Source organism: Arvicola amphibius, chromosome 8 (assembly GCF_903992535.2).
Source record: "Arvicola amphibius chromosome 8, mArvAmp1.2, whole genome shotgun sequence".
Classification (NCBI taxonomy): domain Eukaryota; kingdom Metazoa; phylum Chordata; class Mammalia; order Rodentia; family Cricetidae; genus Arvicola; species Arvicola amphibius.
In genome coordinates, this window is record NC_052054.1 from 106443377 (window position 1) to 106464798 (window position 21422).

Sequence of the window (21422 nt, forward strand, 5' to 3'; positions counted from 1 at the left end):
AACACCTGATTTTTGATAAAGGAGCCAAAAGTACACAATGGAAAAAAGAGGGCATCTTCAACAAATGGTGCTGGCATAACTGGATGTCAACCTGTAGAAGAATGAAAGTAGATCCATATCTATCACCATGCACAAAACTCAAGTCCAAATGGATTAAAGACCTCAATATTAATTTGAACACATTGAGATTGATAGAGGAGAAAGTGGGAAGTACTCTACAACAAATGGGCACAGGGAACCGTTTCCTATGCATAACCTCAGCCGCACAGGCTTTAAGGGCAACATTGAATAAATGGGACCTCCTGAAGTTGAGCAGCTTCTGTAAAGCAAAGGACATTGTCACTAAGACACAAAGGCAGCCTACTGACTGGGAAAAGATCTTCACCAACCCTGCAACTGACAAAGGTCTGATCTCTAAAATATATAAGGAACTCAAGAGACTAGACGGTAAAATGCCAATTAACCCAATTAAAAAATGGGGCGATGAACTGAACAGAGAATTCTCAACAGAAGAAGTTCGAATGGCCAAAAGACACTTAAGGTCATGCTCAACCTCCCTAGCTATCAGGGAAATGCAAATCAAAACAACTTTGAGATATCATCTTACACCTGTCAGATTGGCTAAAATCCAAAACACCAATAATAACCTTTGCTGGAGAGGTTGTGGGGTAAGGGGCACACTCATCCATTGCTGGTGGGAATGCAGACTTGTGCAACCACTTTGGAAAGCAGTGTGGCGGTTTCTCAGGAAATTCGGGATCAACCTACCCCAGGACCCAGCAATTCCACTATTGGGAATCTACCCAAGAGATGCCCAATCATACAACAAAAGCATATGCTCATCTATGTTCATAGCAGCATTATTTGTAATAGCCAGATCCTGGAGACAGCCTAGATGCCCTTCAGTGGAAGAATGGATGAAGAAACTGTGGAATATATACATGCTAGAATACTACTCAGCGGTAAAAAACAATGACATCTTGAATTTTGCAGGCAAATGGATGGAAATAGAAAACACTATTCTGAGTGAGGTAACCCAGACCCATAAAGATGAACATGGGATGTACTCACTCATATTCGGTTTCTAGCCATGATTAAAGGACATCGAGCCTATAAGTTTGGGATCCTTGAGAAGATAATAAGAAGAACCTCCACCTGACGATAGATGAAGAAAATGACAGAGCCCCACCTTGGAGCACCGGACTGAGCTCCCAAGGTCCTGATGAGGAGCAGAAGGAGAGAGAACATGAGAAAGAAAGTCAGGACCGTGAGGGAACCTTCAGCTGGCGACAGATGGGGAAGGTGACTGAGCCCCACATTGGAGCACTGGACTGAGCTCCCAAGGTCCCGATGAGGAGCAGAAGGAGCGAGAACATGAGGGAGAAAGTCAGGAACGAGAGGGGTGCGTTCACTCATGGAGACGGTGGGACAGAACTAATGGGAGATCACCAACTCCAGTTGGAATGGGACTGATGGATCATGCGACCAAACCCGTCTCTCTGAGTGTGGCCAACAGCGGGGGCTGACTGAGAAGCAAAGGACAATGGCTCTGGGCTCTGATTGTTCTTCATGGACGGGCTCTGTGGGAGCCTTCTCAGCTTGGTCGATCACCTTCCTGGACCTGGGGGGAGTTGGGAGGACCTTGGTCTTAGCATAGAGTGGGGAACCCTGATGGCTCCTTGGCCTTGAGAGGGAGGGAGGGGAGGTATGGGTGGAGGGGAGGGGAGGGAAGGGGGAGAAGGAGGGGAGAGAAAGGGGAGAAGGAGGGGAGGGAGGGGGGAGGAGGAGGGAAGGAGATGGAAATTTTTAAATATAAAAAAAAATAAACCATGAGGAAAAAAAAAAAAAAAAAAAAAGATAACCTAACGTATTTATTATTTAGGACAGCCTAACTCCAAAATATAATGTCTTAATGTGGCTTAATTAATCAATTCATTTCATTATCATTTTTTTGAGAGGAGGCTCATGTAGCCAGGACTATCTTGGGTTCTGTTTCTATTGAATCAGTTTCCAAGGTGACATTCCTAACATTAAATGAATGTAGTCAGGATAACCACCTAGGGTTGTAGAGCTGGTTCTACTAGGAAAATGTGGGGCTTCTTGGCATCTGTCCTGTACCCTCAACTCATTTCATTTGCCACAATATTCACAGTTCCTCCCAAGACCACTCTTTCTCTAGTCTTTCAGGTCTGCAATCTTATCTTGTTTTGAGCCTCCAGCACTCACTCTGTGCTTCGCTAGTGAGGTCTTTATTGTCTGTAACACTGTTCCTGTTCCCCTGTTAGAATGAGCTTCCAACCTCCCATCATGTGAACCCTGACTCATCCCTACCCCTCCCTGTCTCAGACAGTCCTACAGTGATCATGCTCACCCTAAGTTTTAAGTCTCACCTCATGCTTGTATAGGGCCTGATGCTATTGGGGTACAGAATTCCTTACCCATGACATCACCAGTAAAGGAAAATACCTAACAAGTCAGAGCTGAAGTGAATAAAATTGTAACTTTTGATTTCTTTCTTCACCCAGACATTCACTATGACATAAGAACACACAATATTCATATTCTAGGCTGCAAACACGAATCTGGTCCATGGGATCTCTTTTATAGGTACCTTGAATGGTCTCTGAGGGACATGTTTGGAGGCATCTATTCCAACAGGGCCCTGGGGCAGGGAATCCTGCAATAGTCTTTGCTTTTTATAATAGCAGGTGAGTCTATGTTGGCTGAACACTATTATCACATTGTTGGGTCAAGATTTCTGAGTCATTTATTAAAAACACTGCAAGTGAGTCCTGAGAAAGAGCAGGACACAGGCAAATCTACATAATATTCCATTGTCTAGAAGCCTGGATGGACCCTGAGGTTTATCTTTTTTAATGTGGGCGTAGAACCCAAACCTAGACAGTCACTGCACTATTAAGGCACATCCCCATACACACCCAGCCCTCTCTAAGTGATGCTCCCTCCATGGTGCTGGAGTTTGAATGCAGGGGACCTGAAGTGTGATAGACAAGCAACTAGGTAAACACTTCACCATCCATGCTCTTGTCCCTTTGATTTTTTGTTTTTACTTTAATTTTATGCGTATGGATGTTTTGCTTTCATGTATGTCTGCGTCTTGCTTGTGAGCTTGGAGCCCACAGAGGACAGAAGGTGTCAGATTCACTGGAATTAGAATTCCTGATGGTTGCAAGCCACCAAGTGGACGCTAGGTTTTGAACCCAGGTCCTTGGAAAGAGCTAGTGCTCTTAACCATTGAGCCTTTCTCCAACTATAGGAGGGCCTTCTGTTTATATATTGCTTTCATTGGTTAATCAATAAAGAAACTTCTTGGCTTGATAGGGTAGAACTTAGGTAGGCAGAGAAGACAGAACTGAATTCTGGGAGGAAGAAAGCAGAGTCAGAGAACTGCCATGGAGCCGCCAGGTCAGACGTGCTGAATCTTTCCTGGTAAGCCGCGACCTCGTGGTGATATACAGATTATTAGACATGGGTTAAATCAAGATGTGAGAGTTAGCCAATAAGAGGCTAGAGATAATGGGCCAGGCTGTGATTTAATTAATACAGTTTCTATGTGGTTATTTCGGGTGTAAGCTAGCCGGGTGGCTGGGACAAACAACCAATGAAAGCAATACATAAACAGAGGGACCTCCTACACCAGCCAACCTCCCTTTTTTAAAACAAGAAATTTGTTCTCTTATTTAACAGTAATCATCAGCATGTTATAGACTAAAATCATTTATGGAATTAAAAAATTTCCAGGCTTGAGAGTATAGTCCAATGGTAGAATGTTCAACCTCACATGAAAGGGGCCCTAGGTTTGATCCTTTACACTGAGGGAAAAAAACAAAACACATATCTAGGATCCAATTAACACGAATTTCAATTCACTGAGTCTGACCTGGAGCCAAGCACTGGATACTTAAACATTCTGAGAGGTTCTAAATCACAGTCATCAGGTGAGATCTCTGTTTCCAAGCAGTGGTCCATGGACCAGAAGCCTCAGGATCTACCTCAGTCATCCAAGGAGCTATCCAGACTCCAGAGATGAGAGCTCAATGCCTTGTCTCCAGCAGAGAAACAAAAGAAGTGTGGTTGGGCCTAAATACGGTGCCTTCAGAGGTCAGAAGAAGTCCTGGGACTGGAGTTACAGATGGATATAAGCTACCGTGTGAGTGCTGGGAATAAACTTGGGTCTTTCGGGACAGCAGCTAGTTCTCTTAACCACTGAGACATCTTTCCAGGATTTAGGTCTTCAAAAATTGCATTTTATATATGTAAGTATATATGTATATAGACATATATACTTACATATATTTATATATACATATATATTCACATATATTTATATGTGAGTATATATGTATATAGACACTCATGTGACAATAAGGTAGAGAGCAAAGGACATATTTAGGGAGCCCATTTTCTCTTTTCATCATATGGTTACTGGGAATTGAACTCAGGTCATCAGGTTTGGCAGCAAATAGTTCCTGGGTCATATTGCCAGTCATTTGTTTTATTGTTCTTAAGAATTGTTCCCACCTCAATCTCAAATGTTTTAATGTTAAATGGAGCACTGGCCTTTTATATTGTATAATACTTTAAAAATGTTAATCACAACAATACCATATTATAAAATCCATTTTTACCACAATCAGTGAACTTAACAACTGTAATGAGATCACAACTAACAATTTGTAGATGATGGCCTTAGACATCATGGAAAGAGATCTTGGAATAATTACCTTTTCCTTTTTCCTTTGTGGGTTTGGTAGAGATCCTTTCTGAAAGACAGAGATGTTAATGATGAGGTAAGTCTTTGCTTTTATTTTGTATTTCTAACTGCTTTCTAGTTATTCTGTCTATATGTACCATTGTTAAATACAAGTTGCCATGGAAATTACTCCCCATGTGCCCTAACACTGAGTCAAGGACACATTTAAACCCCTCTTTCTGGCCTGGTGATTTTCATAGTGAGCTCATACAAGAGATGCTGCTTGATCACCCACAGCTTCCAGACACATCGAGGGCTGGTTTCTCATGCCCTTCTTTCCCCATGCAGAAAGCCCCATGCAGAAGACTGTTCCATGACACGGCTTTTAGTCCTAAACCCAGAAATAGCCATCCCACCCCTTAGCCACAGCATCTTTTCCTGCAAACACCTCTCCCCACAGTAGTAACTGCAGGTAGGGTATGAAGGTGCAGCCTTTTCCTGGCCAGGGGCTCACACCTGTACTCTCCATGGCTTTGGATGCAGCTCAGTGGATATTTGATGAGCAAACGTTTTTGTTTTATTGTGAGGATGACACAGGGATAGGCCATCTGAGATACGTGCCAGAAAGATCTGTGTACCCTATATCAAAAGAAACAGGTTCTATGCTAAGGGAACCTCTTGGTTTTCCCAGTTCAGGGGGTTGACATAAATGAAGAGTAAAGAACTTATTTCAAAATGCAGTTTCAAATTATTTTTCCTTTATTTACTCTTATTTTTGGGTAGATAGAGTTGAGGTTGGTCTCACTCTGTAACCTGTTCTGGCATTTACTACAATGTCTAAGCCATCCTTGAGTTTGGAGCAATCTCCCTGCCTTAGTCTCCCAAGTGCTGGGATTACAACCACACTCAGCTGTTCAAGAACAAGTGTGTGACGAAGACCTGGGAGAAGCACTGCTGGAACATTCTGTAACGCAGGAATCCACACGGGTGTGTTATCTTCAGATACATAATCATGTATTATTTTCACACTGGCACTCCACGTTTAAATTACATTCAAATTGAACTTAAATTGTATTCATGCTACCAAATTTTATGCAGCTAGTTAATGGTAAAGGTCACCGTCTTTTCTCCTGCCATCCAAAGGATGCAAATTAATGCATTTAAATGATTAAGCTGTAATGCAAGCCAGTCAAGGTAGCACTTGAGTGGCATACTGGCAACAACCCATGCCATGGACCCTGGCTTAGAAGAATCATAATGGTATTTTGTAAACAGACATCCTGCTGCCGTCTGGTGTCAGTGAAATACAACAGTGAAATCCTTGGTTGAAGTTACCAGTCACATGGAGAGAGCTTCTAATCTCTTGTCTCACCCCAGAATAATTGAAGCTGCCTGTCACATAGAAGCTTTTAATCCACCATCTTACCCAGGAACCATGGAAGCTATCTGCCCCCAGAATACCTTTATCAACTCTCCCAGGGTCCATCCATAGCAACGTAGGCTTTGCCTCCAGTTCTTGGAGTCTTTGCGATCTCCTTTGATTTCAAAGTCCCTGGGAGTCAACCAACGTCCAGTCTCACTCTGTATACTCTTCTCATGGATGCCTGTGAGACCAAGACAAACTGAACAGTCAGCTACAAAAACACCTGCCCTTGGCCCACCATCATCCTGGGTCTGGGGCTGAGGTTTAGTCTCAGGAGGATGTGCATTTCCTTCTCAGTCATCTGGGGCCACACACCCATCCAGATAGGCAAGGACTGATGTTATCCTTTATGCTTTTCCCAAAAAGCTTTTTTTCCTCTGAGACAGGATTTAACAGCCCTGGTTGTCCTGTAACTGGCTATGTAGACCAGGCTGTCTCTGCTAAGTGCTGGGATTAAAGGTGAGTGCCATCACTGCCTGGCATACAAGTAATTCATCTATTTTTGTGTATTGGTGTTGTGTCTTAAAGTATGTCTGCATACAACATCTGTGCTTACTGCCTACAGAAGCCAGAAAAGGGCACTGGATCTCTGGAACCTGTAGTTCTCGATGGTTGTGAGTCAAGTGTGGTTGCTGGGAATTGAACCTGGGTCCTCTGGAAGAACAGTCAGTGTGCTTAACCACAAAGTGTTCTCTCCAGCCTTTGACATTACCTTTAAAAGCATTCTACTGTAATAATAAAAGATAAAAAAGGAATGGCCCTAAAATGGGGTTATTTATTCTCGTTTTACTGTGACCCAGTGTAGGGCCAACTTGCATTTCAGAAAGGTGAGTGAGGGCAGAAAATTCCATGCTGGACTCTCGTGAATCCAGCCACGAGGAAGCTGTCACCACAGCTATTTCTATAACATTACACTTCTAGGTCACAATAGTTGGTTATTCCTCATATATTAGACTCATGACTAGTTGATGTTAAAAGTGATTTAGGAAATGTTGTCTATGTGGGACAGCTAAATTACATGTAGGCAGTGGAATCACAGGGAAAACACCTATTTGTTGCTAACAAAAGAACTACTTTGGGGCTAGGGAAACGGTTCAGTGGTGAAGGGCATTGCTGCTCTTGAAGACCCAGGTTCAGTTCTCAGAACCCACATGGATTCACATCCATGACTCTAGATCTGATGTCCTCTTCTGGTCTTCATGGCCACCAGGCACACTCAGTGCACAGACACATATGCTGTCAAACACTCGTAGTCAGAAAGTAAAAGTAAATCTTAAAGAAAGAACTGTGCTGTGGAAAGGAAGATCAACCATGATAGAGGACCAGTGGCACTGTACTCTAACAATTACAAAATCAACTACACAGGTTGATTGCACCCTGTGTGTCCCCACTAGGAGAGCCATGTCAAGTGTTTCTGGCTCCTCTGGACTTGGCCTCTCACGCCCTCTTCTCATTGGTAACTTGATCTCAAACCCTCACTTCAGTAACGGGTGTGACATTGATGATATCCTGAGCCCCGCAAACTGACTCTGGGATGAGACACCCCCAACACAGGTGCCCACCCCATACACGGTGCCGTTGTCCAGGTGAAGAGCACAGAAGATCTAAAAACTTACTTTTCTTAAATTTCTCCACATCCAGAGTCCCCTTAGCAGTACCACAGGTCACTGGAAGCTTAGGAAGGCTAAAATCCACATTCTTTTGTTTGGGAATTCTTGGACCTGCAGGGACATATTTTGCTTTATTATAGATCTGTGCATGCCCTTCCCTCTACCCACTTTGGTATCTTCTTTCTTCAACTTAAAACACATCATATTTTCCCCCCATGAATTAGTTACACTTGAAGGTATTTCTTTTATGAATGATTAGGTTCTTACAGATAACAACCTGCTCTATTCCTAACCTCTGAAGTGCATAGTGGCTGAAGCCTTGTGTGTCAGAATCCCAGCTCTCAAACTTGTTGGTCACCGCAGCCACTGTACAGTGACTTTCCTACGAATATTTTGAATAGATAGTTCTCATTATGCAATGACTTTGGAGTTCCGCAGATGGGAATAAAATGACTTAGATTTTGTTCTGCTGCTGGAGGCATCTCCGGTAGAGGGGATGGAGGGGACACCAATGAGGTGATGCCATCACCCTCCTTTCTTCTGATTTGCTGTCTTTCTCCTTTCCTGAGCTTGCCTGAGGCCTCAGGCAGTGTCTCTAGAAGATTCTGCAATTCTAGAGGAGCCCTGCATACCACTCGAAGGGTGTTTGTTTAGACACAGAAAGCCATGAGGGTGTTTAAATTTAAACAACATGGTGTTGATATGGTTATCTGATATGTCAGCCAAAACATGGCTGACACTGTACATGGTGGGAAGGGGGATGACAATGAGTTAGCACACTGAGTTAACTGACACCAAGTATCTGGAAACCCCAAAAGTAAATAGTGATATCAAGTTATAGGCAATCAGTTCTGGCACAGTGCCACTTTTGCATGGTTCTGTATAAATATGGCCTTGAGGCTACCTTTACCAGCTTGCCTGCCTGTATGTGTCTTTCTGCAGGCTTGTGTGCCTACCTCCACTCAGCCTGCCTGTCTATGTCCCAGCACATGCCGGGTGACTGCTGGTAATGCCTGTGTCTGGCAGTCTGTGTGTATGTCTCATTTGTGTGGGATCCAATTTCATTGAACCAGGTATTGAAGGCCTTAAAATGAACTTACATATTAGTGGCTCCAGCCTTTCCAGCCAGTTAAAGTTTCCATCAAAGACACTCTGGGGCTGGGATGGGGTGGGAGGAGCACCTCACAGCTGCTTCTGAGCAGTCTCTCAAAACAACATAGGCCCTGGCTGGATACTCAGCTTAACTCACCTGAAACTGGATGCTACATTTTTTTAAAATGTGCATTGGCATTTTACTTACATGTATGTCAGCATGAGGGTATCAGATATGAGTTATAGGCAGTTATGAGCTGCCAGGTGGGTGCTAGGTATTAAACCCAGGTCCTCTGGAAGAGCAGTCAGTGCTCTTAAATGCTGAGCCATCTCTCCAGCCCCTACTATGTCTCTTCTTACAGATAAATAATTTGAGTTAGGAAAGGGCAAATGACAGGCTAAAGGCACACAGAAGTTGAGGAATTAGAACACAGGTCTTGTATTACCCTCAAGATCTGTGTGTTTCCATGGCTTTGTACATTGGCAAGGAAAAGTTCTGCTAAATATCATGTGGGTCACATACTTTATCTCTTACCTCAAGAATGTTCAGTACATGAAGACACATGCAGCCCTGGGTCCCTCCCAAATCAACTAACTAGTCGGAGGAATGGGAGTTAGCAGCAATCTGTCTCGTTCTGTTGACACTGACCAACGCTGATGATGATCTTATAACTTGGTACTGATTTCAACAGCCAATCAAGAAAGCCAGCTTGTCACTCACCGCGGAGAATACACAGTAAGAGCTTAGCTACTTCATCAACGTTTGTTGTGGCACTTCTGACAAGCTGCGGACCCCACCCTAGGTGCCCACCAGCAGAGGAATAGGTAAAGAAACTGATTTATGTACACAGTGGAATTTCTCTCAGCCATGAAAAGAAAATCAAAATTATTGCCGTTTGCAGGAAAATGGATACAACTGGAGATCATCATGGTAAGCATATTTAGTGAGGCTCAGAAAGACAAAGGCGTGTTTGCTCTCATCTGTGGCTCTTAAATTTTTGCACAGAGACACAAAACTATATGTACAGATGATAAGAATGTAGGAGCAAATTTGTCTGGAAAACAAAGGGGGACCAACAGGAATAGGGAATGGAGGGCCATGGGCCCTGGTGGAATTTGCTCAAAAAATGCTTATTTACTTGCATGGAAATTGTCTATGAGACCCGGTATAATACAGTATAAAATGAAAAAGAATTAAGTCCAGGCTTGGTAGCATATGCCCTTTAATCCCAGCACTGAGAAAGCAGAGGTAGGTGGATCTCTATGAGTTCAAGATAAGACTGGTTTACATAGTGTGTTCCAGGCCAGCCAGGACTGCATAGTGAGTGAGATCCTGCCTCAAAAACATTTAAAAAGATTATTATTCATTAAAAATTCATAAATCACATTTTTCTTTACCTCTTATTCTGCCTCTTCGTGAAGAACTGTTGATACGTCTCCCTGTGTAAGCTGAGAAAACATCACACAAGTCTCTTATTGATAACATCACATTGCAAGCAACACTTTAAAGAAACACTGTTAAAAGCTAACTTTCCTGAATCCTGTTTAGTACTTTCTGAAAAATAAAGATAAAATCCAGACCAGAAGTCAGGAGCATTTCCAGTAAAGGCCTGGACAGTAAGCATCCAAGGTCTTGTGGTCGCTGATTGCTTTGTGATTCCTTAGTTTTTCATTCATATGAGGAAGCATCCACAGACTACATGTAAAGAAAAGGGCAAATTTCTAATAAAACTTTATTAATAAATAACTGACAAGTCAGATTTTTTCCCTCTTGGCTATAACTTGCTGACTTCTGATCTCGATTTAATTATAAAGGTGGCAATCATCAGGGTTTATGTGTTGACTAGTTGTGACACACACACAAAAAGAACAAGTCACCTCATAAGCATGATTAAGACAATAATGGCCAAATCAGCTTGAATAATAAAGTTAGGGAATTTAGAGGTCTGTTTGTTCCTTCTCAGTCTGTGCCCACAGTTGGCATCACAAGGATATTCTTTAGAAAGTGCAGACCCTGAAATAAAACCTCCTCCATATATACAGTCATAAGTACTTCTTCCTTTGAGCAGGGCATGTCTAGATTGGGTTGCACAGGAATCTTGCCTTAGTGAGATGTAAGGAATTCTTGAGATAACTAATACTTCATTTTCTGGGTCTTGGTCATGACAGTTACCCAGAACCTTTAAAAAAAAAAACCCAACCCTACACTCTGGAGGCAGAGGCAGGTGGATCTCTGAATTTGAGCCCAGCTTGGTCTACATGAACTAGTTCCAGGACAGGCTCCAAAGCTACAAAGAAACCTTGTCTCAAAACACACACACACACACACACACACACACACACACACACACACACACACACACACACACACACACACACACCACAACAGCAGCAGCAGCAGCAACAACAACAACAAAACCACCAACCCTATTGGGATATAAATGGCCCATGAAACATCTATTGATTGATTGCTACAAGGTTTCACTATGTAGCCCAGGTTGGCTTCAAACTTGCAATCCTCCTGCCTCTGCCACTGTCTCCTCAGTCCTGAGATCTGCAGGTGTGAGCCGCTGGCCCAGCCCAGGAGGCATGTATCCATGAGTAACATCTCAAGAGCTGGAGTGTTATGCCTTGCATAAAGGAAGAATCACCTTGGTTTTTATCCAGGCTTCAAGAAGCAGGTAAAACAGAAAGAAATGGACATGTCAAGGACATAGGTAAAGTTTTCTCACCACCTCTTATTTGTCCCCAAGTACAAATTGCTCTCAATTGAGCAGTGTCCAAGAATGTGATTGGACCAAGTTTGGTGATAGCTGTGTGGTAGGGGTGATAGGTTACCTGCCTTGGGGGTGGTGCTCAGTGTGAGACACTGTCATTCATGATGCTGAAGTCCTAGATATGCCCACGGTAAACTCTCCACTCCTCCTTCCCTCCACCCCATGGTCCCATAGGAAGCCACCTGTGCTCTGTCTGCTCTTTCCACATGACCAAACTGGAGCCCAGCCTTGACTGTAGCCTCAGTGTGTTCCACAACAGCCCCCCTGAGCTGTGTGGGTCTGCTCTCAGTTCCTCTCTGTTTAGACCTTCTTGGACTTGTGATCTATTCCTCTATTTCTACCAAAAGTAACTGAAGCCAAAGAAACAAACATGTGCTTTACTCTCTCCTAGATCACATGTGTTAAGGAGCTGGCGGTCCGGCTCCGGCTTCCTGCTGGTACAGTGCAGATGGGAGGTAAAATACCCTGAAGAAGTAGGACTCAACTAGTCTTGGCTCTTCTAGAATTTCGTTTAAACTTTAAATATCCACTTTTTAAAATGAGTTTTTAATCTTTATTTTATGTGCATTGATATTTTGCCTTCATGTATGTCTTTGTGAAGGTGTCAGATACCCTGGAGGGAGAGTTACAGGCAGCTGAAAGCTACCATTTGGGTGCTGAGAATTGAACCCAGTTCCTCTGGAACTCATAACTGCTGAGCCATCTGTCTAGCCCAAGTCTTCTAGTCTTAATGGCCACCTAATATTAATAAAACTGTAATGGACCCTTTAAAATAATAACGCAGCCACAACTACCACATGGTATTTTAAACTGTTTTGTTAATAATGCTAATCATCCTAAGAGAGAGAGAGGTTGTCAGGGTGTGATCTTGGGCTTTCTCAGAGTACCATCAGGTGTTGGGATGACTGTGAACAGTGTACCAGGACCCCAAATCCTGGGTCAGGGCTCTTGTCTAAGCATGCTGCACAGCACACAGAAGGGGACGGAGGTGTGATCCTACCAGTGTCAACTTTCCCTACTCCAGGCCTCCTGAGAGAGACTACTTTTCTTTTTCTGTCCTCTTTTTAATGCCACTCTTTATTTATTTGCAGAGACATGGTCTCACTCTATACCCTACTTGCTTGGGGTTCAGTATGTAGCTCAGGAGAGAGAGTACATTTTCCTGAACATAGTTGTCAGACATTTCCCGTAAGTCAAACCAAAGGTTTGGCATGACCAACACATGAATCCTGTCTCTGGATTAGGCAGGAAAGGCGAGCCTTTCAGACTCATTCACAGGATGTGTACAGATGATGTTTATATCTAGAGGGGTCAGTGGTTTCTGGAGGCTGGGCTGAGAATCGGCAAGGGACTTTTTGAAGAAGCATGATTTGTGTAGCCTAGAAGGAACTCTGGAGAAGGGAACTTGATGGGTGTATTTGGGAGATACACTGCTCACGGTGACAGCACTAGGCTGTTGATCTTCTAGAAGGACATTTGATGTCCTAATTACAAAGCAAGTCAGTCACTGCCAACCTTGGGCACTGCTTCTGCTGAACTAAGTGGGAAATTTATGGTGATACACATACCTGCATATGCACATATAGACATATAGTGAGAGAACAGGTTGCATGGAGGAAGAGGGGGAAGTAAAGGATATTAAGGGAGCTACAGGAAGGAGGGAAAAAAGGACAAGGGAAGGAGGGAGGGAGGGAGGGAGGGAGGAAGGGAGGGAGGGAGGGAGGGAGGGAGGAAGGGAGGGAGGGAGGGAGGATGAACACTTATTTTAGAACAATGATTCAGTAATTTGTCACTGACAGGTGTTCATGATGTTTTGCTTTATGACTCATTCTGTCATCAAAAGTTCAGCAGAGGCTGTAGTGACCTTGTCTAACCACAGACGCATCAAGTCACTTGTTAGTGGGGCTGTCATCTCTTGTCCCTTTCCCCAACATACTTTGGGAACTGACTAAATTGGGTATAATTCTCAATAGTTACCATGGCTACAATGAGCGGTCAGAGAAGCAGATTTGTTATTGGAAGTATGTAATAACAAGAATAAAAATTTAGTATTGAAAATGTTTTGTTTTTAACCTTTTATCCAGCTTGTGTCCATTGGCATTTTGAAGTTCCGAATTACATATTTTCCAATTCTGTCTGTCTTTTTACCTGAGAAAATAGAAAACAAAAGCAAAACCAGATACTTCCAAAAGGTTGCAATATATGTAGTAGTGCTTTTCAGTCTTCCCATGTAACTTGTAAAAAGCCTAGTACATAGTAAGAAATATATAGCCCATAGGTTTGTAATTATCAAGTCTTTGTTATTTAACCTGCTGTTCTGGCATTATGTCAATTTGACAAAAGCTAGAATCATCAGAGAGGAGAGTGCCTCAGTTGAGGAAATTCCTCCTTAAGATCAGGCCACAGACAAGCCTGCAGGCCATTTTCTTAATTAGTCATTGATGGGGAGGGTCCAGTCCATTATGGGTGCTAACATCCCTGAACTGGTGACCCTGGGTTCTATAAGAAAGCAGACAAATCAAGCTATGATGAACAAGCCAGTAAGCAGTGCCCTCCATGGCCTCTGCTTCAGCTCCTATCTCCAGGTTCCTGCCCTGCTTGAGTTCCTGCCCTCACTGCTTCTGATGAGCTGTGATCTGGAAGTGTGAGTGTAATAAACCTTTCCTCTCCAAGTTGCTTTGGCCTTAGTGAATCGTCTCAGCCACAGTCACCCAAACTAGGACTCCTAGGTTTTATCCTGATGCCATTTTTGTGGCCTTGACCTTGATTCACTTAATTTACTCACACATTAACACAGAAAATAACTTCAGGCAGTTTTGTTTGCATCCCAAGGGACACTGTGAAAATAATAATAATGAGAATTGACACTTTAGTGCTTGCTGAGTGCAAGGCATCGATGTGAGACTGTATGGTTTGGATTTTAAATATCTCCAAAGGCTTGTGTGCTTTGAGGTCTCCTATGTCTAAGCTACACCTAGTTCATATCAGTTATTGTTGCTTATGGGTCAAGATGTAGGAATCTCAGCTCCTTCTCCAGCACCATGTCTGCCTGCATGCCACCATGTCCCACCATGATCATAATGGACTAAATCTCTGAAATGTAAGCCACACAGTTAAATGTTTTCCTTTATAAGAGTTGCTGTGGTCATGGTGTCTTCACAGAACAGAAACCCTAAGACAGTATGTATGCACCATCACACCCAACCTGACATGTTATAGGAAATATAACTCTTATGCTGATAAGCATCAATTCTGCTTATAGGAATATTATCACTCCTACCACCATTAAAATTCTTTTCCCTGTAGGAATTAGGAACCTTCTTTCCATGCCTGTTTACCAGTCCTCATCTTTATGGACTTCATTGTCTCTCTTTGTGTAAAAAGGTCCCTGTAGTCTCAGATTAGTCCATGGTTTCTTAAAGCAGTCTGAAAAGCAAACCCATTAGGGCAATACAGACAGACCACACAAAGATGAGATCTACTCCTCGGAACTGTGATCTAGTAGGTGAAGATACACGTGAAAGGAGGATCACAAGTTCGAGGCCAGCCTGGGCTACATGAGCAGGCTTGTCTGAAAGGGAACAAAGAAACATCATAGGAATTCTCACTTAACACTGAACTGTGTTCATAGCAGCATTGTTTGTCATAGCCAGAACCTGGAAACAACCTAAATGCCCCTCGACTAAAGAATGGATAAGGAAAATGTGGTACATTTACACAGCAGAAAAAATAATGACATCTTGAAATTGGCAGGCAAATGGATGGATCTAGAAAACATCATATTGAGTGAGGTAACCCAGACCCAGAAGACAATTATCATATGTACTCACTCATAAGTTGTTTCTAAATATAAAGCAAAGAAAACCAGGCCACAAATTACAATCCCAGAGAACCTAGACAACAATGAGGACCCTAAGAGAGACATACGTGGGATCAAATCTATATGGAAAGTAGAAAAAGACAAGATTTCCTGAATAAATTAGGAGCATGGGGACCATGGGAGAGGGTTGAAGGGGAGGGGAGAGGAAGATAGGGGAGCAGAGAAAAATAAAAAGTTTAATAAAATCAATAAAAAAAGAATTTTCACTTTACTATTGAGAGAACTGTTCATGCTTTGTAATTAGCTTAAGATATAAAAAAGGTGAGGAATCTTGGGCTTATCAGCATAGATTAAAGGCTGTCATAGAAAAACCAATTTATTATTTATCTCTCTATCTATATCTATCAATCATCTATCTATCTATCTATCTATCTATCTATCTATCTATCTATCTATCTATCTATCTATCATCTATCTATCTATCTATCTATCTATCATCTATCTATCTATCTATCTATCATCTATCTATCTATCTATCTATCTATCTATCTATCTATCTATCTATCTATCATCTATCTATCTATCTATCATCTATCTATCATCTATCTATCTATCTATCTATCTATCTATCATCTATCTATCTATCTATTTACCTACTGACCTACCTATGTATCTATCTACTCACTTACCTAACTACCTTTCTATCATCTCCCATTTCATTACTTTTAGATAATATTCTTTACAGGCCTTTTTCTATTTCTGTCAATAAAACTGAGTTTTCTTGTAAGGCTATGTAATATAATTCAACAGATTAAATTTTTAAAATGCGAGCCTTCCTACAGCAAAGTAATTACAGAAAGAGTCGAAGGGAAAGTCCCCAATGAATGTTGAAGGAGAGAGCACCCTGCTCCATAAATCTACTATAGAGATCTGATCTGATGAAATGCTCAAGCAGACTCACTGAGGGCTTAGGTCTTACTCTCTAGTAAAGCATGGGGTCTCATCTACTCATAAACGTATCAATTAGTTCTGTCCACCAATATGATTTTGTCATTGAAAGAGTTGATTGAGAGGGTCTTACAATTAGAAATTAATGCTACTTCTCATGAAGCTAATTTCCAGAGAGACCCATAATTCTGGAAGATTATATTTTTCTTGATAATTTTTGGCCATGATATATTAAATTACTCTCAGGTCCCTAACCCATATAAACACTTGTAAGATCCTAACTACATAAGGGGCAGTGTAATTCTCTCTCATGCAGGCAGGTAATAAAATGACTTCATATTTCCTATGAAAATTCTCTGATGTGAATTCATCCCAGTTATCAGGTTACTGGAAAAATATTAATAGAAACATAGCTATTCAACATATTCTTTTTAATGTATAGAAATCATACAAAGAAAGTTCATTGTAGAAGAACACTAGGTAAAACACTAGTAAATGGGTAAGTCTCTATTCTTCTCAAATGAATCTGCAAGATAAATGCAGCTCTAATTAGAGATTCCAATGGACTAAGTGGGCAGGGGGAAAGAGTATTGAATTTATTTTAAAATCCGCCCCCCAGCAAGTCATCAAGTCATCAGGCTCTGAGCTCTCCTTTCTTTTCTGTGTCTCTGTCAGGCGTCAAAGGTGGAAGGAGTGGGGGGCTAAGGCAACGTCTCCAGCTACTGCAAAATAACATAGGGAATGGTTTTCAGATTCTTTGTGTTGTTGTTGGTTTTTTTTTTTTTTTTTTTTTTTTTTTTTTTTTTTTTTTTTTTTTTTTTTTTGCGACCGGGTTTCTCTCTCTATACCTGTTGTCCTAGACATCAATCTGGAGACCAGGCTGGCCTTGAACTCATATAGATCCACTTGCTTCTGCCACCTGAGTACTGGGATTAAAGGCATGTACCGCATACCAGGATGGTTTCCAGGTTCTTATTTCACATTTATACAAAGAGGCAAATTCCATGGGAACTAAAGATATAAACATTAAACATGGTCAGGTCCCACAAGACACCGTAGGAACACACCTCTAATCCCAGCACTTGGAAGGCAGAGGCAGGTGAATCTCTGAGTTTTTGAGGCCAGCCTGGTCTACAAAGTGAGTTCCAGGCCAGTTAGGACTTTTATACAGAGAAACCTGGTCTTGATAAAAATTAAAAAAAAATGGTCAGGTTCTTTACAAACACTCTAAGATCAAACATGGAACATTTTTTAATCTTCTGGTGGAAATGGCTACAACTATAATATGAAACCTAGGACCCAATGGAGGGGGCATGGGCTAACAATAGATTTAAGTAATAGAAGTTCAGACTTCTAGAAGACAAATAATTCTGTTAACAAACTCACCAGAAAACCAAGAACTGGGACAAAAATCTTAGTGATACCTGTGCTCTGGATTTAATACCACGTGACAGTGGAGGGGTCCCCATCACTGTGCAGCAATGTGAGGAAGAGGTGCAGTGCAGAAGCACCGCATTCCAGGGAGAAGGGCAACATGTGAGCACCAGCAAGTGAAAGTTTTCTGCTCCACTAAAATGAAAGCAGTGAATACTGATAGTGTCCTCACACAGGGTTTCTTAAGGCGGCTCAACTTAGGGTGAACACGATCAACATACTTTACCTACATGCATAAAAAGGTCATAAAGGAACTTGTGCTGTAAATTAGTGCACAGTAGCAAAAGGCATTCAATCAGCATTATTATATTAAAACAAAGAGTATGCAAAGACATTAAACGTGCTTGCTGACTAGATATGATCTTTTACCCTACAAATCAAGGAAATTATAGATTATTAAATTTATGCAAATAATGTCATTCTAAGCTATGTTATTATATACATTGATATGTTCTTGAAAGTACAGACCAGTCTATAAGAAAAATTTACAAGCCAAATAAAAATTATAAAAATATGATACTTTGAAAAAATTAAATTGTCATTTTAAAAGTCATTCATTTTGTCTTACTAAAGGTATAGCAAACAATAAATCATTTAGCATCAAATTAATTCACTTGTTACGTGAAGATAAGAAAATTCCATTTGTGTTTACTTATTTTTTTGACCATCCTTTCCTGAGGTAGAGTTGTTCTCAGCATATGTGGTATTTACAAAGCAAAGGAGGTGGTCAGAGGACTGTAAACTCTGATAAAAGTCACAAGCATTACAACAGTTTGCATCATGCTTGGAAAGCCTGGTGTGTGTGTGTGTGTGTGTGTGTGTGTGTGTGAGAGAGAGAGAGAGAGAGAGAGAGAGAGAGAGAGAGAGAGACAGAGAGAGAGAGAGACAGAGAGAGAGACAGAGAGACAGAGACAGAGAGACAGAGACAGAGAGACAGAGAGACAGAGAGACAGAAACAGAGAGACAGAGAGACTGTGTGTACATGCTCATATGTGTGCGTGTATTCGGTGCCTTCCTCCATTGCTTTTAATGTTATTTATTTTCTGCGTCAAGGTCTCTCAGCTGAACTTGGAGCCTGCAACTGCATCGACTAGCTGGTGAGCAGCGCCAAGGACTTGCTGTGCCTGCTTCCCCATCACTGGGATCACAGCTGGGTGCCATCATTCTCACCTTTTAACCTTGGTCTCGGGATCCGAATCACAGGACCTGGTTCTTGATATGACCTGCTCATAGCCAAGTGAAGCAGGGAGTGGGAATAGATTTTGGGTTCCTAATACCCTGGAGCTGGATGATTGTCATCTCACTTTCTGTGGATGAGCCAGTCTGATGTTCTCCTTGAACTATGGTCACATTCCACAGTGTGTGTTATTTCTAAGCCACCTCCATTCTAAGACCCTAGGGCAGGCTTGTTGATCATGTTAGATGCTTGCAACTTTCCATTCTTGCTTCCTAGCCTCTCAGCACACCCTTTAGGAAACATGTGCCACAAACACGTGTCATTTCTAGTTCTTCTTCTGGTTCTTGCCCCCTCCAAAGACCTCACCCCAACATTTGTGGCTCTCTAAATGTCTATGTCACATTTCTCTTTTATTGTCCAGATATCATTGGATATCAGTCACTCCTAGATGACTGTGAGAATCTCTGATTTACAGATGTAATTCATAACAGTGATAAAGGAATAATGCTGGCCTAGATGATGTGCTTGACTTTGGAAGTGCTAAATTTGTAGCTGGAAGTTCATGAGAACCATTCAAGGAAAGAAGTCAATGCCCAGGCAATGAGTTCAGAAATCAGACCTTGTATTTAAAGACAGCTAGGTTGTGGCTGGTGATTTAAGCCCCAGGGGTGGATGAAATGTCCGAGTGATGCTTATTGTCATCTGGGTGAGCTGTGGGGGCTACTCTGGTGCCTCAGAAATTTACTCTGAAACTCTGGGGCAACTGCAAGCCACACCTTTGTCCCCAGATGGCTTTGTGTCACTTCCATCTTGCCTTCCTCGTTGCTTATTTCTCTCCTCTTTGCTGTGGACACCACCCCACCCCACACCTGTCTCACAGCGTGCTCTCTAGCTTGTATGGCCCATATTTCTCATGCTGCTCTTTATCATTTCCTGTGCATATCTTATTCTGTCTGCTTCTCTATGCTCATAATTCTGGATCTTTTATTGTCGAGGTGGCCTTGTTTCTACTTCCATCTCTGCCTTGTTAGGGTTACTACTGCTGTGATGAAACACCATAACCAAAGGGAACTTGGAGACAAATGGGCCATTTGCCTTACACTTGCACACCACTGTTCATCATGGAAGGAAGTCAAGACAGAAGTCAAACAGGGAACCTGCAGCAAGAGAACGAATATGCAGAGGCCGTGGAGGAGCGCTGTTTACTATCCTGCTTCTCATGGATTGCTTAGCCTGGTTTCCTAACGAACCCAGGACCACCATCCCAGGGAAGATACCACCCACAATGGCCAGGGTCATGACCCTTCAATCACTAATTAAAAATAAATGCCCCACAGGCTTGCCTATGGCTCGAACCCAAGAAAGCATTTTTTTTTTGAAATTGAGATTCATTCCTCTTAGATGACTTTAGCTTGTGTCAAGTTAACATAAAACTATCCAGCACAATTGACCCCTTCTCAACTTGACATACAAACACATAATGATTAATATGCAATCTTTCCTTTCTCATTCATCTACAAGATAGTACATTAAGACATAACTTTAAAAGTTCTATTCTTTACAAATTCAAACACATTGAATGTTCAGTCTGTTTAGAAACTCAGAACTTCTCAACTGTGGGCTCCTGTAAAAAGTCAAAATTAAGTTAAATACTTTCTTACTCCCAGAAACCAGGGCACAGTCACAATCAGATCAAAGGAAAAAACTCCAACTGTAAATAACGCAGTATTCAACGTCTGGGATCCACTTTTGATCTCTGGGTTCCTCCAAGGGGTTTGGGTCACATTCTTGTCTCCACTCTGTGCAGAATACACAGTTTGTTTTCTAGGCTCTGGCTGGCTCTACAACATTGCTGCTGTTCTTGGTGATCATCCTATGGCACTGGCACCGACATAATGCCTGGGTCTTCTGCTGTAAAAGGGCTGCACTTTTACAAATAGTCCCTCCTGGTGTGTATTCATGGTGCCAAGCCTCAACTTCTCTACATGACCCCTTCAGTCCTGGGTCTTCAACTGCTGCCGAGGCTGCATCTTTACCAGTGGCCTCTCCTGGCCTCTCACAGTGCCAAGCCTCGGCTGCTCCCCATGACCCCTTCATGCCTTTAAAACCAGCAAAGCCTAATTGACTCTTACACTACCAAGTTCAGCTTCCAGTGGGCGACTCAACCTTGACCACTTCCGGAACACAACTTCTGTGTGCAGACTCTCAGGAAACACTTCCTGGATTTCACCTCAATAATGCTGGTCTCTTCATCATCTCTAATTTCTCAGCCCTAGCAATCCCACATCAACTGTCCCAGTAAAAGAAAGTTTTTACTGTGGTGGTTCTGGCCTATTGCTAATCACAGCTGCAACTATCCAGATACCAGAGAGTCTTCACACAAATGACCCAATAAAGTCTTCATTTCCCTCTGAAACTTCACAAGGC

General features: G+C 42.2%; 1 protein-coding gene across 1 annotated transcript in view; it reads right to left on the bottom strand.

The window, feature by feature from the left end:
* LOC119821947 (nuclear autoantigen Sp-100-like) overlaps positions 1-21422 on the bottom strand; it is a 74477-nt gene that overhangs the window by 13706 nt on the left and 39349 nt on the right. The window contains exons 12-16 of the mRNA XM_038341034.1: positions 13690-13764; positions 10238-10288; positions 7754-7858; positions 6176-6318; positions 4746-4784 (exon numbers count right to left, since the gene is read on the bottom strand). Of these exons, the coding sequence (XP_038196962.1) occupies positions 4746-4784; positions 6176-6318; positions 7754-7858; positions 10238-10288; positions 13690-13764 (413 nt within the window). The remainder of the gene's footprint in view (positions 1-4745; positions 4785-6175; positions 6319-7753; positions 7859-10237; positions 10289-13689; positions 13765-21422) is intronic.